A 19,975-nucleotide genomic window follows, 5' to 3' on the forward strand; every position below is an offset into this window, starting at 1 on the left:
CACTACACGGACATTAAATTACTGTTGTTGAATGTTTAAGATAATGGAGACATTTTTCCACGTCTTTAAACAAAAAGAGAATAAATACATGCAATATTATTAATTTTTGTGGTGGGAAAAATGTATATATATGCATTGAAAAAAGGCTAAGGGAAAACCAGTGAAATGTTAACGATGGTTTCTTTGAATTATAGAATTAAAGTTGGTTTCTATTTTAGTTTTGCTTATTTGCATTTTCTATACCAAACTTGTCTTAGTTTTGTTAAGGGGGGGCGGGTAGTTCACAGATATAAACATTGAAACATATCAAAAAATCCAAGCTTGCGGTTCTGAGGAACTACCTCAGAACACAGCCAACTCACAAGTGCCCCCCACGGAAGGGCAGGTAGAGGCTACACCATTCCCCAAATGCCACGCAGGCTCCAAATCACATGCATGGCTCTGGAATGCACCAGAGGGATTATGGGGCTGTCTAGCTTTCTGGGAGTGCACATCCAAAAAACAGTGAAGCTTCACTGTAAAGAACTTTCTGGACATTTTCATTTTCAGAATTTAGTCATGGCCTGGAGAAACCAGGAAAGTCCCATTCCTCCTACTTCTGTTTGTCTCCTCCCTGTAGCCCACACACTACTGGGCCCCATGTAAGGGAGAACTTTCCTAACAATCACAAGTGCTCAGCAATGAAACGCTCTGCTTAGTGAAGCAGGCAGGCTCCAACCCTGTCCCTGGAGACTTAACCTTGGCACTCATCTTTACCCTCCCATCATGCCCAGCTCAGGCATGCAACATAGCAGGTGGCCTCTTTTAAATTTGGAGAACTGGGGCAATTTCAGACCCATGGCAGCCAAGGCCCTTCACACACAACCCCCGCCACCGTCTTCCATCACCAGCAGTCACACCAAGGCAAGCCCCGGGCTCTGGCCACACCTGCGTGCACCCAGCAGCAGTGCTCCCCTTCTGACCTCAACCACCGTGGACAGGATGTCCCATCTGCACCTTCCTCTGAACCCACCTCCCGTCGGGTGGTTTTCCCCAGCTGGGAGAGAGGTTCCCCCATGCCTCCTTCAGGTTCTCAGGAACCTCATGGCCCTGGAGGGTAGAGTGTGTCCTGCTCTTAGCCCCAGGACTACGGAGCTGCTGGGTCAACCCCACTGGCTGAACTATACGACTGCTCCTCTGTTGTCCTCCCCATCTCGGCTCATGACGAGTTATCCTCCCTATTGCTCAGGCCAAGACTTTGGGGTCACCCTTGACCCCCCCCCCAACAACACCTCACACTGCATCCATCTGTCAGGAAATCCTGCAGCTCTACCCAGGACACATCCCGAGCTCGGTGTCTTCCCTTCACCCCTCACTAGTGCCTCTGTTCCAGCAGCCACACATGCCCCAGCTGGCCTCGCCACTCACCCCCTTCAGGCTGTTCTCCACTAGGCAGCCAGAGTCATCCTCTCAAAACCCAAGTCAGAGCCGGTCATTCCTCCGGTCAGAACTCTCCACTGACTTCTCATCTCACTGTCTCACCCAGACTTCAAATGAGAGACCCTTCCAGTGCCCCCAAGGCCCATACACTCAGCCTCCCTGGCCCACTTCCCACCTGCTCCGCCCAGTCATGCTCATGTCCCTGAAGCACGTGGGCCTGCTCCTGCCTCGGGCTTTTGCCCTGACTGCTCCTTCTGTGTGGAATGCCCTTCCCTTGGAGCCATGGGAATCCTTCTGTCACATCCTTAGCAAAGCCCTCTGAGAACCCATCTAAAACAGCACCACACCCCAAACTCACGCCCACCCTAGCCTCTTTATCCTGCTTTACCTTTCTTCATACTCTCTATGCAACACACTACATTTGCTTGACTCCTCTCATGAGGGGGCAAACTCAGGAGAGCACAAACTTATGACCCCAAGATCAAGAGTCACATGCTCTACTGAATGAGCCAGACAGGTGCCCCTAGGGAGCACAGATTTTTATTGGTTTTGTTCACTGCTGTATCCCCAGCACCTCAATAGAATACCCGGCACCATAGCAGTGCTCAGTAATGTCTGCTGAATGAATGGGGAAAAGGTCTTGGTATAAGCTCTTATGGCCCAGCTGAAGACTCAGAGTCCAGACTGCAAGTGAAGGCCCAGCAGTAGGCCAGCGATATCCACTTCTACCCACTCCACCCACCTGTCAAGTCACTTCTCCCCTCATGGACCTTGGGAAGCTCCTTTCTGACCATTACTCTTAAGTCCTGCTTGGAAAACACAGGGCGTGACTCATTCCCCAGGGCCCTGACTAATTCTCTCTCCATCCCTTGGATCCACCTCCAGGATCCTTCCTCTACGGCATAATGGGAAATCCAGAGAGGGCTCCCCTTGGAGAAAATGGAAAGGAACTGAATGATTTAGAGGAAAATTCAATTCTTCCTGGCTCAGCAGTTGAGAAAGCGAAAAACTCTCAGGAAGCTAGTGCCTCTGAAAGTGAAACATTAATAGAAATATTACTGGAAAATACCAAACAGGAAGAGAAGAAAAATTCCACTGTGGAAGCAAGGTCCTCTGTCGATGCTCCTTAATGGTCTCAGTAAAGTATTTCAGAATCAAAACATGGAAAGAACCGGAAATCAATCAGGCTGTCACCCTTCCTGTGGACTGGAGCTTTGGCCAAGCTACCTCCACAGCCGCAGCACAAGGGCACCGGGCTCAGAACAGAAGGTCCACAGTCTGGCCACTGGATCAGCCAGTACCTGCTGTGAAGCAGGGCAGGCTCCATTCCTCCCCAGAGCCTCAGTTTCTCCATCTGCAAAATGGGGGTTATAGCACCTTCCTTACAGACTGACTCTAAGAAGCAAATTAACTAAGGGTATAAAAATGCCCTTAAGTTACAAAATACTTACATAAATGTAGGAATCAGTTGCTCCTACAAGGCTATATAAAGAGTAAGTCTTGCCACAAGTAAGGCAGAGGAAATTCAGGCATGAGCCTGGAGACTGTGCAGCCTGAGGGGGGGATGGCACAGTGGCCAAAAACAAAGCTCTGCATCCAGTTTTGAACCTCTCCTCTGCCACTTACTGGTGGTATGGCCTTAGACAAGTTACTTAACAGCACTGTGCCTCAGTTTTCTCATATGTAAAATGGGAATGACAGCAGCACCTACCTCCAAGGATTTGGTGTGGAGTAAGAGTTAATGCATATATAAAGCACAATGAATAGTGCCTGGCTGAGTATGTGTAATGGAAGCACTGGCTACTATAACTACGTGGAAAGCTCCCTCAATTGAAGTGACGATGTTTTCTTTACTCAAATGCCTCCTCCTCCAACAAGACTTCTCTGCTTCTCTGTTAAAAACAAAACAAAACAACAAACCTACACCCTCCTCCTCCTTACCCTGCTTCTCCTTTGGATCCATGAAACCAAGGTTCTGACCAGAACAGCCTCTGTGCCAGGATGGCTCTCAGCCCACCTACACCACTTTGTTTATTGGTAAATTCTGCCATACAGATCTCTGTTCTCACCTGCTTCCTGTATCCTCACCAATAAGCTCCTTATGGGCAGGCACTACAGAAGCCCTGGTTCATCCCTGTACCCACACAGCTCCTTGAGAGTGGCCTGTATATGGCAATTCCTCAGTCAACACAGGCCAAACAAAAGTTATAAAGTCAGGGCGGCAGAGACCACAGCACCCTCTGTCTCCATCCTACAGGAAACCCATGGCCACCATTCAGAATGCCGACAGGTGCTACCATCAAGCCAGCCAGCAACCCAGCTCTCCGCTTCAAAGCTATAAATCCCAATTTATTTTCTAGGGCCAAGCCTGACCTCCCCCTTCTCCCATAGGCCACTACCTCTTGGCTCTCCCAGCACAAGATGTAAAAGTCAGCTCCAAGATAAACTGCCCAGGGGAGCGCTTGACACAGGCCAAGTTGAGCTTTGCTAAATGACCAGAGGAAGCCACACCTGTTTCAGATTTGACCTTTAACACCTATTTTATGGATCAGAAATGCTTTGGGGGTGGGGAGAGGATGAGGTCAAGTCTTGGGAGTTAAGTTGGGAGAAATCAGTCCTGTTCTGAGATTGTCAGATTAGAGGACGGTCACCTGATCTCCTTTAAGGAAACTTAGGTTCCTTGTTGATAAGTCCAAGGTGCCATTAGTTTTTTCGTTTTTTCTTAAAACAGCATGCACAGTCTCACCAATCCTTGGAGGGAGGGAATGCTTGGTGTTAGAATGAGAAGACGTGACAGTTACAAGACACACGTTTTGTGCAGCTGTCCCTTGGGAAGCGCCAACTCTGCATGCAGAATTTCTCTATAAAATAATTCAAGGGCTGCATTAACATCTCATTTATGGAACTCAGAGGCAGATGGGGGAGGGAGAGAGAAAAGCCAACTCTGGCGCTTCTTCTGGGGACCACCAAAGCCCAGACTGAAAGGGGTGGGAATTCAGGCAGAGGGGCGCAAGAAGAGGAACATTAAGTGAAGGGAGGAGACATAACGCACATTCCGGTAAATATCAGAGCCTTACTATCTCCATTTCAATCATGGAAAATAGAACAAATTGATAAAAAAAAAAAAGCCTATAAACTTGGAATTCAGATTGCACAGATATGATCCTGGTTCTGTCACTTGGTAGCTGTGGGACATCAAGCAAGTCATTAACCTTGAAACCTTAGTTTCTTATCTATAAAGTAAGGGCAATACTACCTGTGGTAGATGGGATCGCATTGAAGGCCTTGATTAATGGCCTGCCTGTATCCCTGCCCTTTGCCATGCGACTCTGCAACTCCTCCTCTCTTCTTCAATCCTGGCTGGCCTTGTGACTTGCTTTGGTCAACACAATGTAGCAGAAGGGACAGTGTGCCAGTTTCCAACCTCAAGAAACCTTATGGGCTTCTGTTCTTTTAAAACACTGCCATGATCATATGAAAAAGGCTAGCCTGCTGGAGACTGAGAGACCACATGGAACAGAATCCAACCGTCTCAGTCAAGACCATCCTAAGCCAGCTACCCGCAAACATGTAAGAGAGCCCAGCAAGGATCAGCAGGGCTGCACATCCACCCTGAATGGACCGCAGATGCATGTGTGAGCCCAGCTGAGACTAGAAAAACCAGAAAACTGAGACGCGTGGGCTTGTGGACAATAATAAAGGCTTATCATTTTAAGTAGGGGTTGGAAACTACAGACCATAGGTCAGCTGCCTGTTTTTTTAAATAAAGTTTTATTGATACACAACTATGCCCTTTAATTAATATATTGTCTATGGCTGCTTTCCAGCTGCAAGGGCAAAGTTGAACAGTTATGATGAAGACTGTCTGGCTTTCAAGCCTAAAATTATTCATTATCTGGCCCTTTAAGAAAAGTTTGCCAACCCCTAGTTTAAAAATCACTGTTTGGGCTGATTTGTTATGCAGCAATAGCTAACGGATACAGTATATAAACCTCTTCTAGAGTGACTGTGAGGATTAAATGACCAATTAAGTGGTTAGCATGAAGCCTAGAGAATATTTCTCTTCTGGGCAATCAATGGAAAAAACCAGGTTTGATAGGCATTTCTCTCACACAACTTTCAAGGGACAGGACTTCAAAGGAGAAAGTATCCCAAGCCAAACCACAGATACCAACTTTGGCTCTTACCTTTTCCATCAATTACTTTCTAAGAACTGGAGAATATGCCCATTAACCAAATGGAAATTAACAACTCATGTTTGACTCGGGCTTCAATCAAGCCACACATCAATGATTGCATGTGAAAAGGCCCAAAAGACCAGTTACAACTCCCCAGCAAGGCACATGAGACACTCTCTTCCCTTTCTGACTCCAACCTCCCTCTGTAATGCCCCCACCACACCTACTCTGCTGAGCCTCCAGCCATTCTCTCCCAAGCCTCCAGGCCCTGGCACAAGCTGTTCTATCCCTTCTGCATGGACAGCGCTCCCCCCTCATCCCTGCCTAGGAAATTCCCACTCACCCTTCCAGAGTCAGCTCAAATGTCACCTCCTCCTGAAAGCTCTCTTGGACTTCCCAGAGTCGAGGCCTTACCAGCCCCTTGCACACACTTCTGTTTTGGCATTCCTTAGGTCTCCTTGGCTGTTATCTGTCTCCCAGACTAGACCTTGAGAAGCTAGTGTTCAACTGCAAAAGAGAATCTTCCTTCTTAGAAAGCTGAAGCTGGCCACACTTATTCTCTGAATATCCCCTGTCTAGCAGGCTGCTCAGAAAATGTTTGCTGAATGTTTAAAAAAAAAAAGTTAGACATGATATTATTCTTTAGGAAACATGTTATTTAACTCAACCCTGTGGATGCTGACAAAATATAAAGTGTTGGTACACATTAGCATGTATTTAAAACTCGGGAAACTGATGTCACCATGCATCTTGACTTTCTCAGTTGTGGTGGAAACATTTACTCAATTATGATAAAAGAAACAAGACTTCAGCAGAAAACGTAACGGGATGAGACCTGTTCGGCTGCACAAAGGGAGACCAACCAAGTAAGTTACTGGCTTCTTCTGTCATGGTTACTTTTTTATAAAGACAACCTGAAGGAATGATATTTCTACTGACTAGTTTCGTTCTCTCTTCCTGGGAGCTCAGGTCCTCATGGTCTCTCACCTGGACTCTAATTGTCCCCTAACTCTGACCCCATCCCCCACCCCCACTGTGGCAGCTCAATCATGGCTCTGAGTCCGTCCCTTTCTCGGCTCACCAGTTTCAAGAACTCCCTGTGGGGTCCAAACTCAGTCCCCACCTATTTGAGGTCATCTCTCATTCCCCAAGGGAGGCCCACTGCAAGAAAGCTCTGGTTTCCAAGAACAGACTCCATACTGAAGTTCTGTATGTACACGTACACACATATATACCCACACACATACATGCATGCAAACTTACATCCACACATGTACACAGAGCCCTGACACAGAAGTGCTGCTGCGGGCTGTAGCTGCCCCTTCCCCAGCACTGAAATTCCATTTCCATCTCTAGATCCACCTCAAAGCCTCCTAGGTAAAGACCTCACGAAATGTCCCCAAGACAAAACCCCGGGGAAACAAATGAAGATAGTATGTGAGCATCTCCTCCAGAGACTTAGGCCAGAGATTACTGACTAGTCTTCTGCAGCCTTCATTCCTTCCCCCTCTTTCACATGATTCTGAAAGGAATAATGCCCAAGCCTGGATGCCTGGGAGGAGGGGGTACACCAGAGAACTCACTGGGAGAATAAAATGATGCCTAAGTGTGACACAGGGAGGCACGAGGCAGGGCCCCCAAAGATAAACCATAGTGGGAGGTGGCACTGGAGGCACTGAAAAGACGATCTGTGGACCAACAGCTTCTACACTACACCATAGTAACTCCCAAGTCAGGCCTGATGTTAAAAACAAACACAGGGCCTGGCACATAGAGTGGGAGTGTGGGGGAGGCATTCATCAGCCTTATGGGTTCTTGTCTTATCCCTGACAACTGACAAAAGGAAGCTAGGCCTGAGATTAAGCGGGGTACTAGAAGTGGGTTTTCCTGGAACCATGGGTTCAGGCCTGGATCTATACAGTATGCCTGGCCTTCCAAAAGCTGTCTGGCTGAAAATAATGTGAAAACCAGGCTGCATTCAGACTGCCTGACCAGGAATGGGGGGTGGGTGTTGGCCCCAGATGAGGAGATAGCCCCACACAGAGGGCAGAGAGGAGGGGATCTAGAGTCTCTGCATCCCAAAGCAGTTCCAACCAGAAGACCCAGGGGGAGGGTTAAGGAGAAGTCACTTACATAACGGCCCTCAAAAGTGTGATAAGCAGAATCAGCAGCAAAAGATCACCTAGGAACTTGTTAGAAATGCACATTCTCAGGACCCACAGCAGGCTTGATGAATCGGTTTTAAAGAGCCCTCCAAGTTCTGGTTTGAGAACCACTGCACAGTGTGACCCTCTGTGGCTGCCTCCCCTCTTCCTCTTTAGAAAGAACATATGGTAGCTGAAACTCCTGTCTCTTGGATCAGAACAATTTCTCAAAAGATCAAAGGGCTCAAAGTCACAACCCAGTAAGTGAAATGCAGCCAAGAGAGATAAAAAAAAAAAAAACCAAAAAAAAAAAAAAAAACCCTCATAAATCCCTTCATTGGCCCTCACTGTGCTTAGCTTATAAGGTCTTCCCTAACCTGGGTCCTGCTGTTCCCCTGGGGTCCTGCATAACTCTAACCTCTCAATGCCAGCCACAGGCACTTTATCTGCATCCCCTCAAGTAGCCAGGCTTTCTTTCTGGAGCCAACCATAGTCACTGCCCCTCCCCCACAGTAATAGCCCTCCCTGACCACCCCCACTTCAGCGCTCCTGTAACAGCACCCCCATCACAGCACTCATCATCCACACTGCAGACTGGGCCACAAAATTCACAGGGGACTGCTCCAGCACCCAGCAGGGGAGGGCACAGGAAAGACCCATAAAAAATACTTGATGGTGAGGGGCGCCTGGCTGGCTAAGTCAGTGGAGCATGCAACTCTTGATCTTGGGGTTGTAGGTTTTGAGCCCCACACTGGGTGTAGAGATTACTTAAAAATAAAATCTTTAAAAAAAAAAACTTGATGATGAACAAAGCCAACTCTTAAATACACTTAACATTCTAGCTCTAAGACATTATTCCTCAGTATTTGAAATAGTCTTAATTGTAATTGGAAAAAAAAAAGTCTCCTAAGTTTTGAAAACCAGAAAAGAAAACTTTACAAAGCAGTGGGAGGGAAAGATTTGCCCACCAGGAAGGTGGCTGTGGAGTTAACAAGGGGGGCCCAGGAGTCTAGCACCATTTGCTGGGAATCTCTCCATCTTCACAGGCGGGGCCTTGCTCAAACCAACCATACCCAGGAACTTCAGATTCTCCCAAGCCAGCACCTAGCCAAATTTGAGAGACATATAAGGCAGTAGGGAGCCTCTTTGGTGTTTCCCTCACAAATCAACCACAAGCACTTGATCCTGGGGGCTCCCAGAGAAATCTCCCCCTCCTGCAAGGCAGCAAGCACCTGGGTGGCCACCTGGCTCCCAGCTTCTTCTAGGGAGGCCTGAGTCCATGCTTCCAAGGTGTGCCCCCAAACTGGCTCCAGGGGAGGGTGGGAACCTCCACTGACCGACTGCCCACCTTGCCTTTAGCAGATCCAGAGAGGAGGGGATACTCTTGGGTGGGACCTCAGAGAGAAAAAGCCAGTCAGAAAAATTAAAAGGAAGGGCATCCCCTTACTTCTCCTGCCTAGAAAACAAAAACATCCCTTTCCAAGCACCAGCTGGCAGGTAGGAGCCTGTCTGTCTCCTGTCTGGACATCCAGTCCTAAAGGGAGCTCAGACTATCAGTCTTCCCCAGCCCACGCCTGGGCAAAAGTTTACCTTTGGGAAAAGGTGGGGGTGATGGGGAGAACAAGAGGGACATGAGCCTGACAGGGCGCTGGGCCTCAGATGTAATCAAAACACTGCCTTCCACCATAAGTAGACAGAACAAGTATTATTTTATGGGGGAAGGGAGGGTGCGACAGGAGTGTGAAGGGGGAAGAGAGGGGCCCAGTCTGGCTGTAATTGGTGTGCTTCAAAGAGGGGGATCAAAATGGCCTAATATGTTGGGGGGTTGTCACAAAGTGTTCCCACATTCCTGGGACTGTATGGGGTGGGGGTGGGATCAGGAAGAGAGGTGAGGATTGGGGGGAGGGGTGAGTCTCCTTCCAGCTGATGGACTGGCGAACCCCCTTGTGCGCGCGGCGGGAGGAACTGACTTGTCGAAGTGGAAAGCTCCTGGAGGCAGCGTATTTTAACCGGAAAAGCATGCGTGGGGGTTCCCAGGGCAGCTCCAGTACAAAAGGCCGCTCGGATCTGGAAACCTGGCGCGAGGGGTGGGGCAGGGCAGGGCTTTTAGAGCGATTTACATATATACATTTAAAGACAGCCGGTCCGGATCTGCCACCGAGAATTATGTGTAATACCGTGCGAGTCCCTTCCCAGCTCTGGACCTCAGTTTCCCATCTACAGCATGGTGGGAGGGAGAAAACAAAAAAACAAAACACGCTCATCTAAATCCCTGCCAGCTCTGACTGTCAGACTTTAGGTCTTGGGGGACGGAAGGGCTGGCTGGGTCTTTCTTGGACAAGGTTGGTAGGGCGCTCTCGTCAGGTTACTTCCGAAGGAGGCACCTGGCTGTGGGCTCAGAGAAAGGACGTTTTAGGAGCAGCAGGTAAAAGAGTCTGTGTCAGAGGCCGAGGATCCAGACGAAAGAGCGCGCGAGAGGGAAGAACTGGGAAGCGGCGTAGGAGCCCTTACGCCAGGGTCCTAGCCCGAAGCTAATGCAGAAATCAGAGCGTTGCCTTAGTTTCCCCGTGCGCACACTGGCTCAGGAACCTGGGGTGAGAACAAGGGGTGCCTTACCTTGTCCTTTTTGCCGGCCCCGCTCTCCTCCGCGGCCGAGGGGGCACACTTGTTGAGCAGTTTCTTGCCACCGCAGGCCGTCGGGCTCCAGGTGCGGCCGCCCGAGCAGGCAGCCCCGGGGAGATCTACCGCACCGCCCGCGGCGCTCTCCACCTTGATGAGGCGGTGCTTCGGAGAGATGTAGCGCACCTCGGCCGGGGTGGCTGGCCGCCGCTCGCTACTGCTGCGGTAGAGGTGCGGGGAGCCGGAGGACGACGACGAGGACGCGGCGGCGCCTGCACCGGAGGAGGCACAGCAGCAGCCGGCGGCGCCCGACGCGGATGAGGCTGAGAAGGCGCGCTGGCCCCCGCCCGGCTCCCCGCCGCCGCCGCAGTAGTCCAGGCGGCACATGGCGCGCAGTTTGCGCAGCGACGAACCGGGCCCGTTGTAGGGGTCCTCAAAGTCGCGCTCCTTCTGTGCGCGGTAGGCGCGGATGAGGTCGCTGGTGCTGCCGCTGTCGTCGGGCAGCGATCCCGACGAGGTTGAGAAGCAGGAGGCGGCAGCCGGACCGCAGGACGCCGAGGCGCCCGCCGGGGTCTGCGGCACAGCCTGGGGGGGCTGTGAGGGCCGGTCGCCCCGGCGCCGCTGCTCGCGGTAGTCCGGCCGCGGCGGCTGCGGGGGGCTCTTGGTCTTGCTGTTGCCCAAGCTGAAGTACTTGTTCAGCCACTTGGCCATGGCGAGAGGCCGCCTAGGGCCGCGGCGCGGGAGCTCGGTCCGCCGCCGCGGCCATTCGGGGAGCAGCGCTGCGGCCCAGGTCTCTCGGCGCCCCGGCCCCGGCGGGGGGCGTCCGGGGCGCCCGCTCTCGACGCCAAGTTCAAGTTCTCTCCGCCGCCTCCTGCCGGCCGATCCGGGCTTCCAGCAGCTGCAACACCGCCCTCCGCCTCTGCCTCTCGCCGCCCGGGCTTCGGATCTCTCGCCCCTCACGGGCGCGTCTCATGGGATCCCGGACCGCGGCCCCGCGGAGAGCGAAAGGCCCGGGCGCCCCCCGCCTGAGACGCTCTGGCCGTGCGCTCCGCCGCGGAGCGCTCTCCTGCCCCGTCTGAGCCGCAGCCTCCGCCTGGGCCGGGATCTGCGGCTGCTGCGGGAACTTGTCGGCGTCTTTGGCCCCCCTTCTTCCTTCCCGAGAGCTCTGGGAGAGAGCCCGGCCCCTCAGCCGGCGAGCAAGCAGGAGGGAGAGCGAGCGAGCGACGGAGGGAGGCAGCCGGCGCCCGCCCGAGCCGCGCGCCCCTGCCCGTCCCGGCGGCGCCTGCCGCTGCCGCTGCCGCTGCCGCCGCCTCCCGAACCGCCGCGTGTGTGACACCCGGGCCGCCAGAGCCCGCCCCGCGCCGCGGCCCCGCCCTCCCTGGGCTCGCGCGCGCGCCCCGCCCCCAGCCCGCCCCCGCAGGCCCCGCCCCGCCCCCCGCCCCCCACGAGCCCGGCCGCCAGACCGCGGCCTAAGCCCCGCCCTCCTCGTGCCCGGGTCTTCAGCTGGCGCAACTCTCTACCTCAGCACGCGCCACCACCCGCGGCCACCTCGGCGCCAGCCCCGGGGTGGCGCCTGAGGGCACCGGGGTCCGGCGGCCCTCTTGGCCCCGCCTCGCTCGCAGCCCGCCACCGCCTGGGGCGTGAGGTTGCTAGCTTGAGCCCGCCGCGGGCAGAGGCCAGACCCGTGCGCATCTCCTGGTGCCCGCGCGCTGTGCACCTCAGGGACCCACTGTTGGGGCGGGGCGCGGGGGTGAATTATCCCGGGACATTTCTATTTACAGTGTGACTCGCGCGAAGGAAGTGCGGCCCTGGGACCCCTCCGGGACAGGGTGCTTTATCCCCTTCTTGAAGGGACAGAGACTCCGGTTCAGCCCCCGCGTGCCTGATCTTCGGAGGAGTCTCTGTGCTAATGAGCGTGTTAGCCGTCCGGATGACGGAAGCGGCTTGGAGGGGCGGCGGGCTGGCCGGGCACCAGTCTCAGCGCCCGGCTGAGGGGAGGCCGGACGTTGGCTCACCTTCTCACCTCTGAGGAGGTCGGGGCTTTAACCCCGCGCACGGCCGACCTGAGGCCCAAAGGAGGGCCGGCCCCCCAGGTGGGCCGGTCTGCCACTTCCCGGTCAGGTGGAGCCGAAATGATGTCATTTCCACCAGTCTCTACTTTGCAGTTTAAGATCGTCCTTTGATTATTGACCAAAGCTGAGGAAACTGAGGCCGAGGCAGGGGCGCAGCTTACCCAGTGAAGCTTTTCCTGGGAGGCGCAAGGCTCCCGGTGGGGCGGGAAGAGCTGCCTGCAAAAGAGGTAACTGCCACGAGAGCCGGTCCTCCTTTGAGTTTGGCCGCCAAGCCCCAGAATATGCTTTACCCTAAGGTGTGAGAACTGAGACCCGAAGTCGCAGGAATTCTCTAGGAAGGCTGACTTATTAGGACATTAGCCCACGTCGGTAATAATCTCTACTTGCTACCTGTCTTAAGAGATGGGCTTTGGTGGGAGTCTATCTTTTTCCGTATCCTGTAGGAAAAGTGGGACCTGTTAGGGCAGGCAGAAGGCCAGAGGCTCTCTTGGCCGGGACACAGCCCTAGCCTCGCTGGTGGTGGAGGTCACATTCTCAGTCTGAGAGCCAGACAAGAACTGCCTGAGAGCTGTCGCCTCTTCACTGCCTGAGGCCACAGTGGGGAAGGGACAGAACCCAGACTCCAACTTGGGTCTTTCCCTGAAGGTTGTGTTCCGTCCACTCAGCCACACACACTGATGTAATGGAATTGACTGCAAATTGTCCCTTTAGGATCAAGCCATTTGCTCTTTCCCCCTTTGGTCAGACAGGACTGTCATCCTCTATGAGCAAGTTAACTTTTTAAACCCACCATTATAACCCCCACAGTCACAGACACCATCTACACAGCCCCTTCATTGCCTGAGATCTACCTACTTGGCATTTCTCAGGAAATAATCTAGTGTGTGTGTGTGTGTGTGTGTGTGTGTGTGTGTGTGTGTGTGTGTGGTGTGTGTGATGTGTCTGGGGAATGGTGGAAGAACCAGAAATTGACTTGGGCTAAGGTGTTTATTTTGGGTAACCTTAAACTTAAATATCTCAGATTACCCTTTAAATCACTCCTCTGCTGTATAAACAATTATTCTGCAAGTAAGGGAGGCCCAAATAGAAGAAAACCCAAAAGGCAAATACATCCTCATTGTAAGCCCCATTTCTCAACCAACCACAAATCCTCTCTGGCTCCCTCTCTTCCCATTTCAGCTTGTAGGCCCAGTAAGGAGGAGCAGCCAGACACTGGCCATAGGCCAGGCCACTCAGGACAAGGAAGTCCTCTCCAGGGTCTGGAAGCTTGCTCCCTGCATGTGGGTTGCACATGGAAGAATTATCTCTGCCTTTTCCAAAGGTTTAGGAAGAGAAGTTATATTTCACAACTTATTTTTTCCATTTCACTTTCAGCAGACCATGGGGTTAGACCCACTTTTCCATGTGATGCCTCTGCTGGGGTATAATTTGCAAGCCAAAATTATTGTAATGCTATAGTATTATGCCAAGAACTTCCAGAGCACTTGTCTATCTGCTCAACCCCAACACATTCTGTATATTATTAACCCTACTCATCAGCCCTGCAAGTTGGTGTTATTCCCAGTTTACAGATGGGGTAACTGGACTAAGGTAGTATTTACTTCAAGCAGGCAAAAACACATGGGTGTTTTCCTCTGGGAACTAGTGGAGACACACCTTACAAGACAGATTCAGAAATAATCATTCTGAAAGGAAACAGAAAAGTTTCCTAAAGACAATATTGGAAAAGTAGTATGTCAAATGGTTGAAGAAGACAGGAACTTATAGGGAAAGGATCAGAGCACCACAGGCAGTCAGAACTGAACAGACTGTCCTTTCACAGAGCCAGTCACCCCACTTCACAGAGGGAAAATGGATGACTGAAAGGAAGAGATTAAATCAAGAGGCACAGCTGGGATTGGTACCTGGTCTCTTGATATCACAAATCCAACATTATGCCCATCACTGCCATTTTTTACTTTTAGCTCCACACCCCCCTGTTGCCCCGGCCTTGTCCCTGATTTTCTTATTGGAAGGGTTCTGTATGGCCCTGTTTCTGTTTCTGCCCTGTCTCAACTTCTCACTTTAGACCAAGGTGGGGACATGGCAGCTCTTTTTCCTGCATCCTCCTTCCAGTAACTGGAGGTAGGCTATGTCATTGATAAAGGCCTGGAGAAATGATGCCACCAACCCAACAGACTCCTCTACTTCTTTCAGTTCAGGTCATCAAATGGTAATGTTAGTCTCCTGCTGTTTGCTGGGCCCCAGGGCAGGAATCTGGACTGGAATCATAGATTTGGGAGTCATTAGTGCTCTAAGAAGATCTGAGGCAAAACTCTCAGTCATCCTTGACATCCTTCTTTCATTCCTGCTCCATCCAACCCTTCAGCAAGGAATAAACAAAATCTTACCACTTCTCACCACCTCCACTGCTTCCACACCAGCCCAACACTCCTTTATCTCTTGCCTGGATCATCACAGGCATCTGTTACCCATTTTCCTGATTTTGTCTCAACACAGCAGCCAGTGATCCTATTAAAACTCAATCTGATTCTGTCCCTTTTCTGCTCAAATCTCCCATTAAATCCCCACGTCCCTAATAAATAAATAAATAATAAATAAAATTCTTATAGAGACCCACAATGCCTTATATGACCTAGTCCCCTCAAATTCCTAACTTCATTTTGTATTGTCCTCTCTCCTGCTCTAGCCAGGCTACCTCTTCCTGGTATTCCTTGAACACTCTTGCCGTGGAGCCTTTGCACTGTATTTCCTCTGCATGGAATTCTTTCCCTCAGTTGTCCCCATGGCTCATCCTTCACTCCCTTCAGGTCTGTATTTGTTCTTTTTTTTTTTTTTTTTAAGATTTTACACAGGGGGAGGGGCAAAGGGAGAGGGAAAGGGACAAGCAGACTCCCCGCTGAGCGGGGAACCCTACGTGGGCTCGATCCCAGGACCCTGAGATCATGACCTGATCTGAAGTCAGACATTTAACCGACTGAGCCACCTAGGTGCCCCAGGTCTGTATTTAAATGTTACATGCTCAGTGAGGCCTCCCCTGGGCACCATATCTAGGATTGTTGTTCCCACTCAACACTTCCTATCCTTCCCAGCTTTATTTTTCTGAATGTTACCCAGACCCATTTCATGCACAGCATATCTTACTTATTTTTCTTGTTTATTGTCTTGCCCCACAATGGGAAAGAGAGCTTTGCTTTTGTTCACCGCATATCTCCAATGTTCAGCACACTGCCTGACACCTAATAGGCACACGATAAGTATTTGTCAAATGAACAAGTGAATGTGAATGGTTAATCATGGAGGACAGAATGGCAGAGGGCTAAAGCTTGGCATCTCTGCCTTGGACCTGGTGCTAGTGGTATTAACTTCGGTCTGGAGGTGGGAAACAATCTCCCTAGGTGAGTCCAATAGCAGACTTGCTGAGTTTTTGAAGCAGATGTGTTCTGGTGTTCTGTTCCCAGGCTGTTCTCTTATGTGGAGGAAGCAGAATGAGGTTTATGCCTGTCTTCCCAGCATCCGGAGGGGGTTCCAGGAAGGTTGTGGCATCCAGGTAGCCTTTCCCAAGAGTCCCGGTTATGCTGACATTCGAGGCTGTCTGTGCATCACTGAGCCAGCTCTGTTCTCTCCACCTCAGGTACAACTAATCTTAAGAATCTCATTATGGGTCCAAAGATAATCCTTTATATCTAGATTAAAGGCTGTGTTTTGACCATTACCGCACATTGAGCATTGAGCCGACAGTTTAATTGAACTGTTTATGCCGCTGCCTTGATCTCTTCCCAGAGAATTTACAACTAATTCCGAGTGTCTCTGCGAATTAAGTGGGCCTCTCCCAACATGCTTTACTTGTAGTTTGCCTGTGCCAAATCCCACCTGTCCTTGTGTTACCCAATTATGGGCTCTCGCTCACAGCTGTCTCTGACCAGTGCCACTTCCAGTCCACTTCCTCCCTGAGGTGGGATTTGGCATTAAGATATGGCCCTGAGAATGGCCATATCCTAGGACAACCTCTGTGATACCTGCAACAGTAGAAAGGGGGGGTGGAGGTGAGGATTAGCACAGGAGCAGAGAGGATGTTAATCATACTGACTCCTTTGAAGTCACCTCCAGGCAACTGACAATAACCCCCTAACAAGAAAAGGGTACAAGTGTCTTTAGCACAGTTAAGTGTGATGGAAGGAAAAGAGCTCTGAACTGAGGTCAAGACTCCTGAGTTCTTATCCCAGCTCTCTTTTGACTTCCTATGTGACTTGGTGTTACTATTTATAAAATAGGAGCTGGCAGATCATTGTTTCCCATTCTGTGTTATGGAAATGTCTAAGGATAGGGTTGCCAGATCTAGAAAAAACAAAACAATAGCAAAAAAGGACATCCATGCAATATTTGGGACATACTTACAGTGAAATATTATTCGTTGTTTATCTGAAATTCAAATTTAACTGAGTGTCCTATATTTATCTGTCCATGTGGGAGATAAAAAAGGCTTCCAACCCCTAGCCCAGCCTCTGCTAATGAAATGGACAAGAGCAGATGTTCTTAAGCCTGGCTGAACATTATAATCACCTACAGAACTTATACAGTCCCCAGTGACCAGTCTGTATTCCAGACCAGTTAAATCAGAATTTCTGATGGATTCAGGCATTGTATTAAAAAAAAAAAAAAAAAAAACAACTCCCAGGGGTGCCTGGGTGGCTCAGTTGGTTGGACTTCTGACTCAGGTCATGATCTCAGGGTCGTGAAATCGAGCCCTGCATCATGCTCTGTGCTCAGCGGGGTGTCTGCTTGGGATTCTCTCCATCTCCCTCTCCCTCTGCCCCTCCCCCGCTCATGCAAGTGCTGTAAATAAATAAATAAATAAAACCTTTTTTTTTTTAAGGTTATTTATTTATTTATTTGAGAGAGAGAGAGAGAGTGTGCACCAGTGGTGTGGGAGCAGGAGCGGCAGAGGAAGAGGGGATATAGACTCCCCTCTGAGCAGGGAACTGGACTCAGGGCTTGATACCAGGACTCTAGGATCACAACGTGAGACTAAGGCAGACATCTAACTGACTGAGCCACCCAGGCACCCAGATCAATCTTTAAAAACAATCTCCCTAGGTGAGTCCAATTTGCAGCCAAACTTGAAAACCACTGGACTAGAGCAGAGATTCTCAAAGTGAGGTCCCTGGGCCAGAGCATCAGCCTTACCTGAGAACCTGTTAGAAATACAAATTGTCATTCTGACTTCCTGACCTTCAGAATTAGAAACTGGGGGTTGTGGCCTAGCAAGCCTGTCTCCAGGTAATTCTGCTATAGCTGAAGTTTGAAAGCCAGTTTGAAACTTCCTTAGAAAATTTTCAACTAATTTGCTTTCCAGCTAATTGCTTTGCAGTGATGCATCCTAATGGTCGAACCACCTGTCCTGTGGTGATTGCAGCATAAGTTATGGAGGTTGCAAACCTACTGGGTGCAGTAACTTTCAGTCCCAACTATCAGTCTGACGGCAGTCTTGAAGGCTACCATTGGCACCTGGAGCTTATTGCCAGTAGGACAAGTTAGGCCAGGAAGAGCCAGATGTGGGCCAGAAGTGTCTGAGGGCATAAAGTTCTGGGTCAGGCAACCTAAAAGCCCGGCCGAAGAGGCTGTGGAGCCCATGGGCAAGGGGGATGTGGAAAGTGTGGCAGAAAGAAACCACGGGTAGGTGGTACATTAGGTCAGTCCAGGTCCCAACGAGGCTGGGGGCAGTGAGAAATCAGGGATACCTCCAGGGTTGGTTAGGCCAAGTCACACTGCTTCTGTGAGGAACCAGGACCAGGGCAGGCCAGAGCTGATGTAGACTGGAGGAGGTGGGTGTCAGAGATGGAGAAGGGAGTCTATCTTTGTTTTGTAAGAGGCAAGTGTTGTTCAAGAACAGAGCAGCATTTCTCTGCAATCGAGGACTTAAATGCAAACCCACTAGCACCACCAGGTTTTCTCTGGGGGTCTCACAGTCAGGTTTATTTGTTTCTGGGATGCCAGGTACCCAGGGTATGTGACTGTCTTGTCCTTGAGAGACATCTGGAGGGCAGGTAGCAGGGGCTGTGCATTATTCATTTCTGTCCACCCCCAGGCTTTGCTCAGTGCCTGCCAAATGCTAGGCCCTGAGTGACTGTGTGTGGAATCGAATCCAACAGAGATCCCACAAATCACCGTTCTTAAGTATGAGTTATCACCTCAGACCCTAATAAAGCACACCACTGAGAAAGTCCAGACATTCTACATGCAAAAGGACCCTTGTCACCCTTTGAGAATCATTCTAGACTCTCTCCTTCCTTCCACTGAGCACCTGTCCTGTGTAAGGCTGGATATTAGACTGACCAGCTCTGCCATGAGAGCTTTGCGCTCTGTAGGGAAGGACTGAAAAAGAAGGCGTAGAGGCAGCAAACATTGAAACCTCCAAGATCTCACTTACCTGGGTTCTAATGTGAATGACTTTGTGCTAGTGTGTAAAACTAAATCTGAAGAGTTTAATCTGATTCTCCTCATCTCCAAAATAAACTTTGGAGTTCCTGAAAAGGTGAAATATTACTTTAAGCCCTATGGTTGGGAAAGTGATTTATAACCTGTACAAAAAATGTTCTTTTGATGCAATTTCCATCCTCTCACTTTGGCTGTAACATTTAAAGACAATTTTTAAAAGTCACTTTCCATGCATAATTTTCTCCCACTACAATTTTTTTCTTGAATTAATTTATGGTCACCATGCTGCCATCTGAGGCTTTCCTGAGTGGATGCTTAGGTCTTAGCCAAAGCCAGGAAAGAGTTAAAGTTGCAAATGGCTGTCTGCCTTCTGTCTGGGTTTGGGGGTGGGGTGGGGGTGGAGACTGCCCAATTGTCTGTCCATTTCTTCCCCTCCCTAGGGCTGAATGCTGGATGTTGAGTCTCCCAAAATAACTCAGACCCTGAGGGTAAATGCTTGCTGGGAGCTGGTTTGGAATAGAGGATTCTCTAGAGCAGAGGGGAACTTTCGAGGCCAAAAGATCTAATCTCCTGGGCTGAAAGAGAGAGGAGCCCAGCCACCTTCTAAACTCTGAACATCCACTAACCAGTCCTCACCAGGTCACAGGGAAACCAGGTGCCAGCTTCTTTCACCCACGTAGCATCCTAAAGAACTATCATACCCAGACAGAGTCCTGTAAGGCCTGTGGGCACAGCTTGGAGAGGCACTGGCAGAATGGGGGCAGAATCTAAGTGAGCCCCAGGTCACTAGAATTTCTGGAGTTCTTGGAGTTTACAAGATGCTGTAGAATCATTGCTTATTGTACTTGTGCAGAGGAGGGAACTGTTGGTTTTTCAGCTTCCCTGAGTCATGGTGAATGAAAGAGATCCTTCTGACCAGTCCTCAGAGCCCATTCTGATCCCTTTGGTCCTAAAGTTCAGACAGTGATGAATTTGGGGGCTCTGGACTGTGGGTTTACTTCACCTCCAAGGCTGGAGCAGCATTTCATTCATATTCTTGGGGTCTGGACCTAGTAAAACCCAGAGAGAATCATTGCTTTCTTCACGAGTTTCCTCCTTTTATCTC

At 50.5% G+C, this 19,975-nt stretch overlaps 1 protein-coding gene across 1 annotated transcript in view; it reads right to left on the bottom strand.

Annotated features, from left to right (window-relative positions):
- SHB (SH2 domain containing adaptor protein B) overlaps nt 1–11,642 on the bottom strand; it is a 135,686-nt gene extending 124,044 nt beyond the window's left edge. Inside the window, exon 1 of the mRNA XM_028108844.2 lies at nt 10,358–11,642. Within this exon, the coding sequence (XP_027964645.2) occupies nt 10,358–11,071 (714 nt within the window). The 5' untranslated portion in view covers nt 11,072–11,642. The remainder of the gene's footprint in view (nt 1–10,357) is intronic.
- Nucleotides 11,643–19,975: the final 8,333 nt, after the last annotated feature.

This window comes from Eumetopias jubatus, unplaced genomic scaffold (assembly GCF_037043125.1).
Source record: "Eumetopias jubatus isolate StellerSeaLion01/CBP00866 unplaced genomic scaffold, mEumJub1_p1.0 scaffold_15, whole genome shotgun sequence".
Lineage (NCBI taxonomy): Eukaryota > Metazoa > Chordata > Mammalia > Carnivora > Otariidae > Eumetopias > Eumetopias jubatus.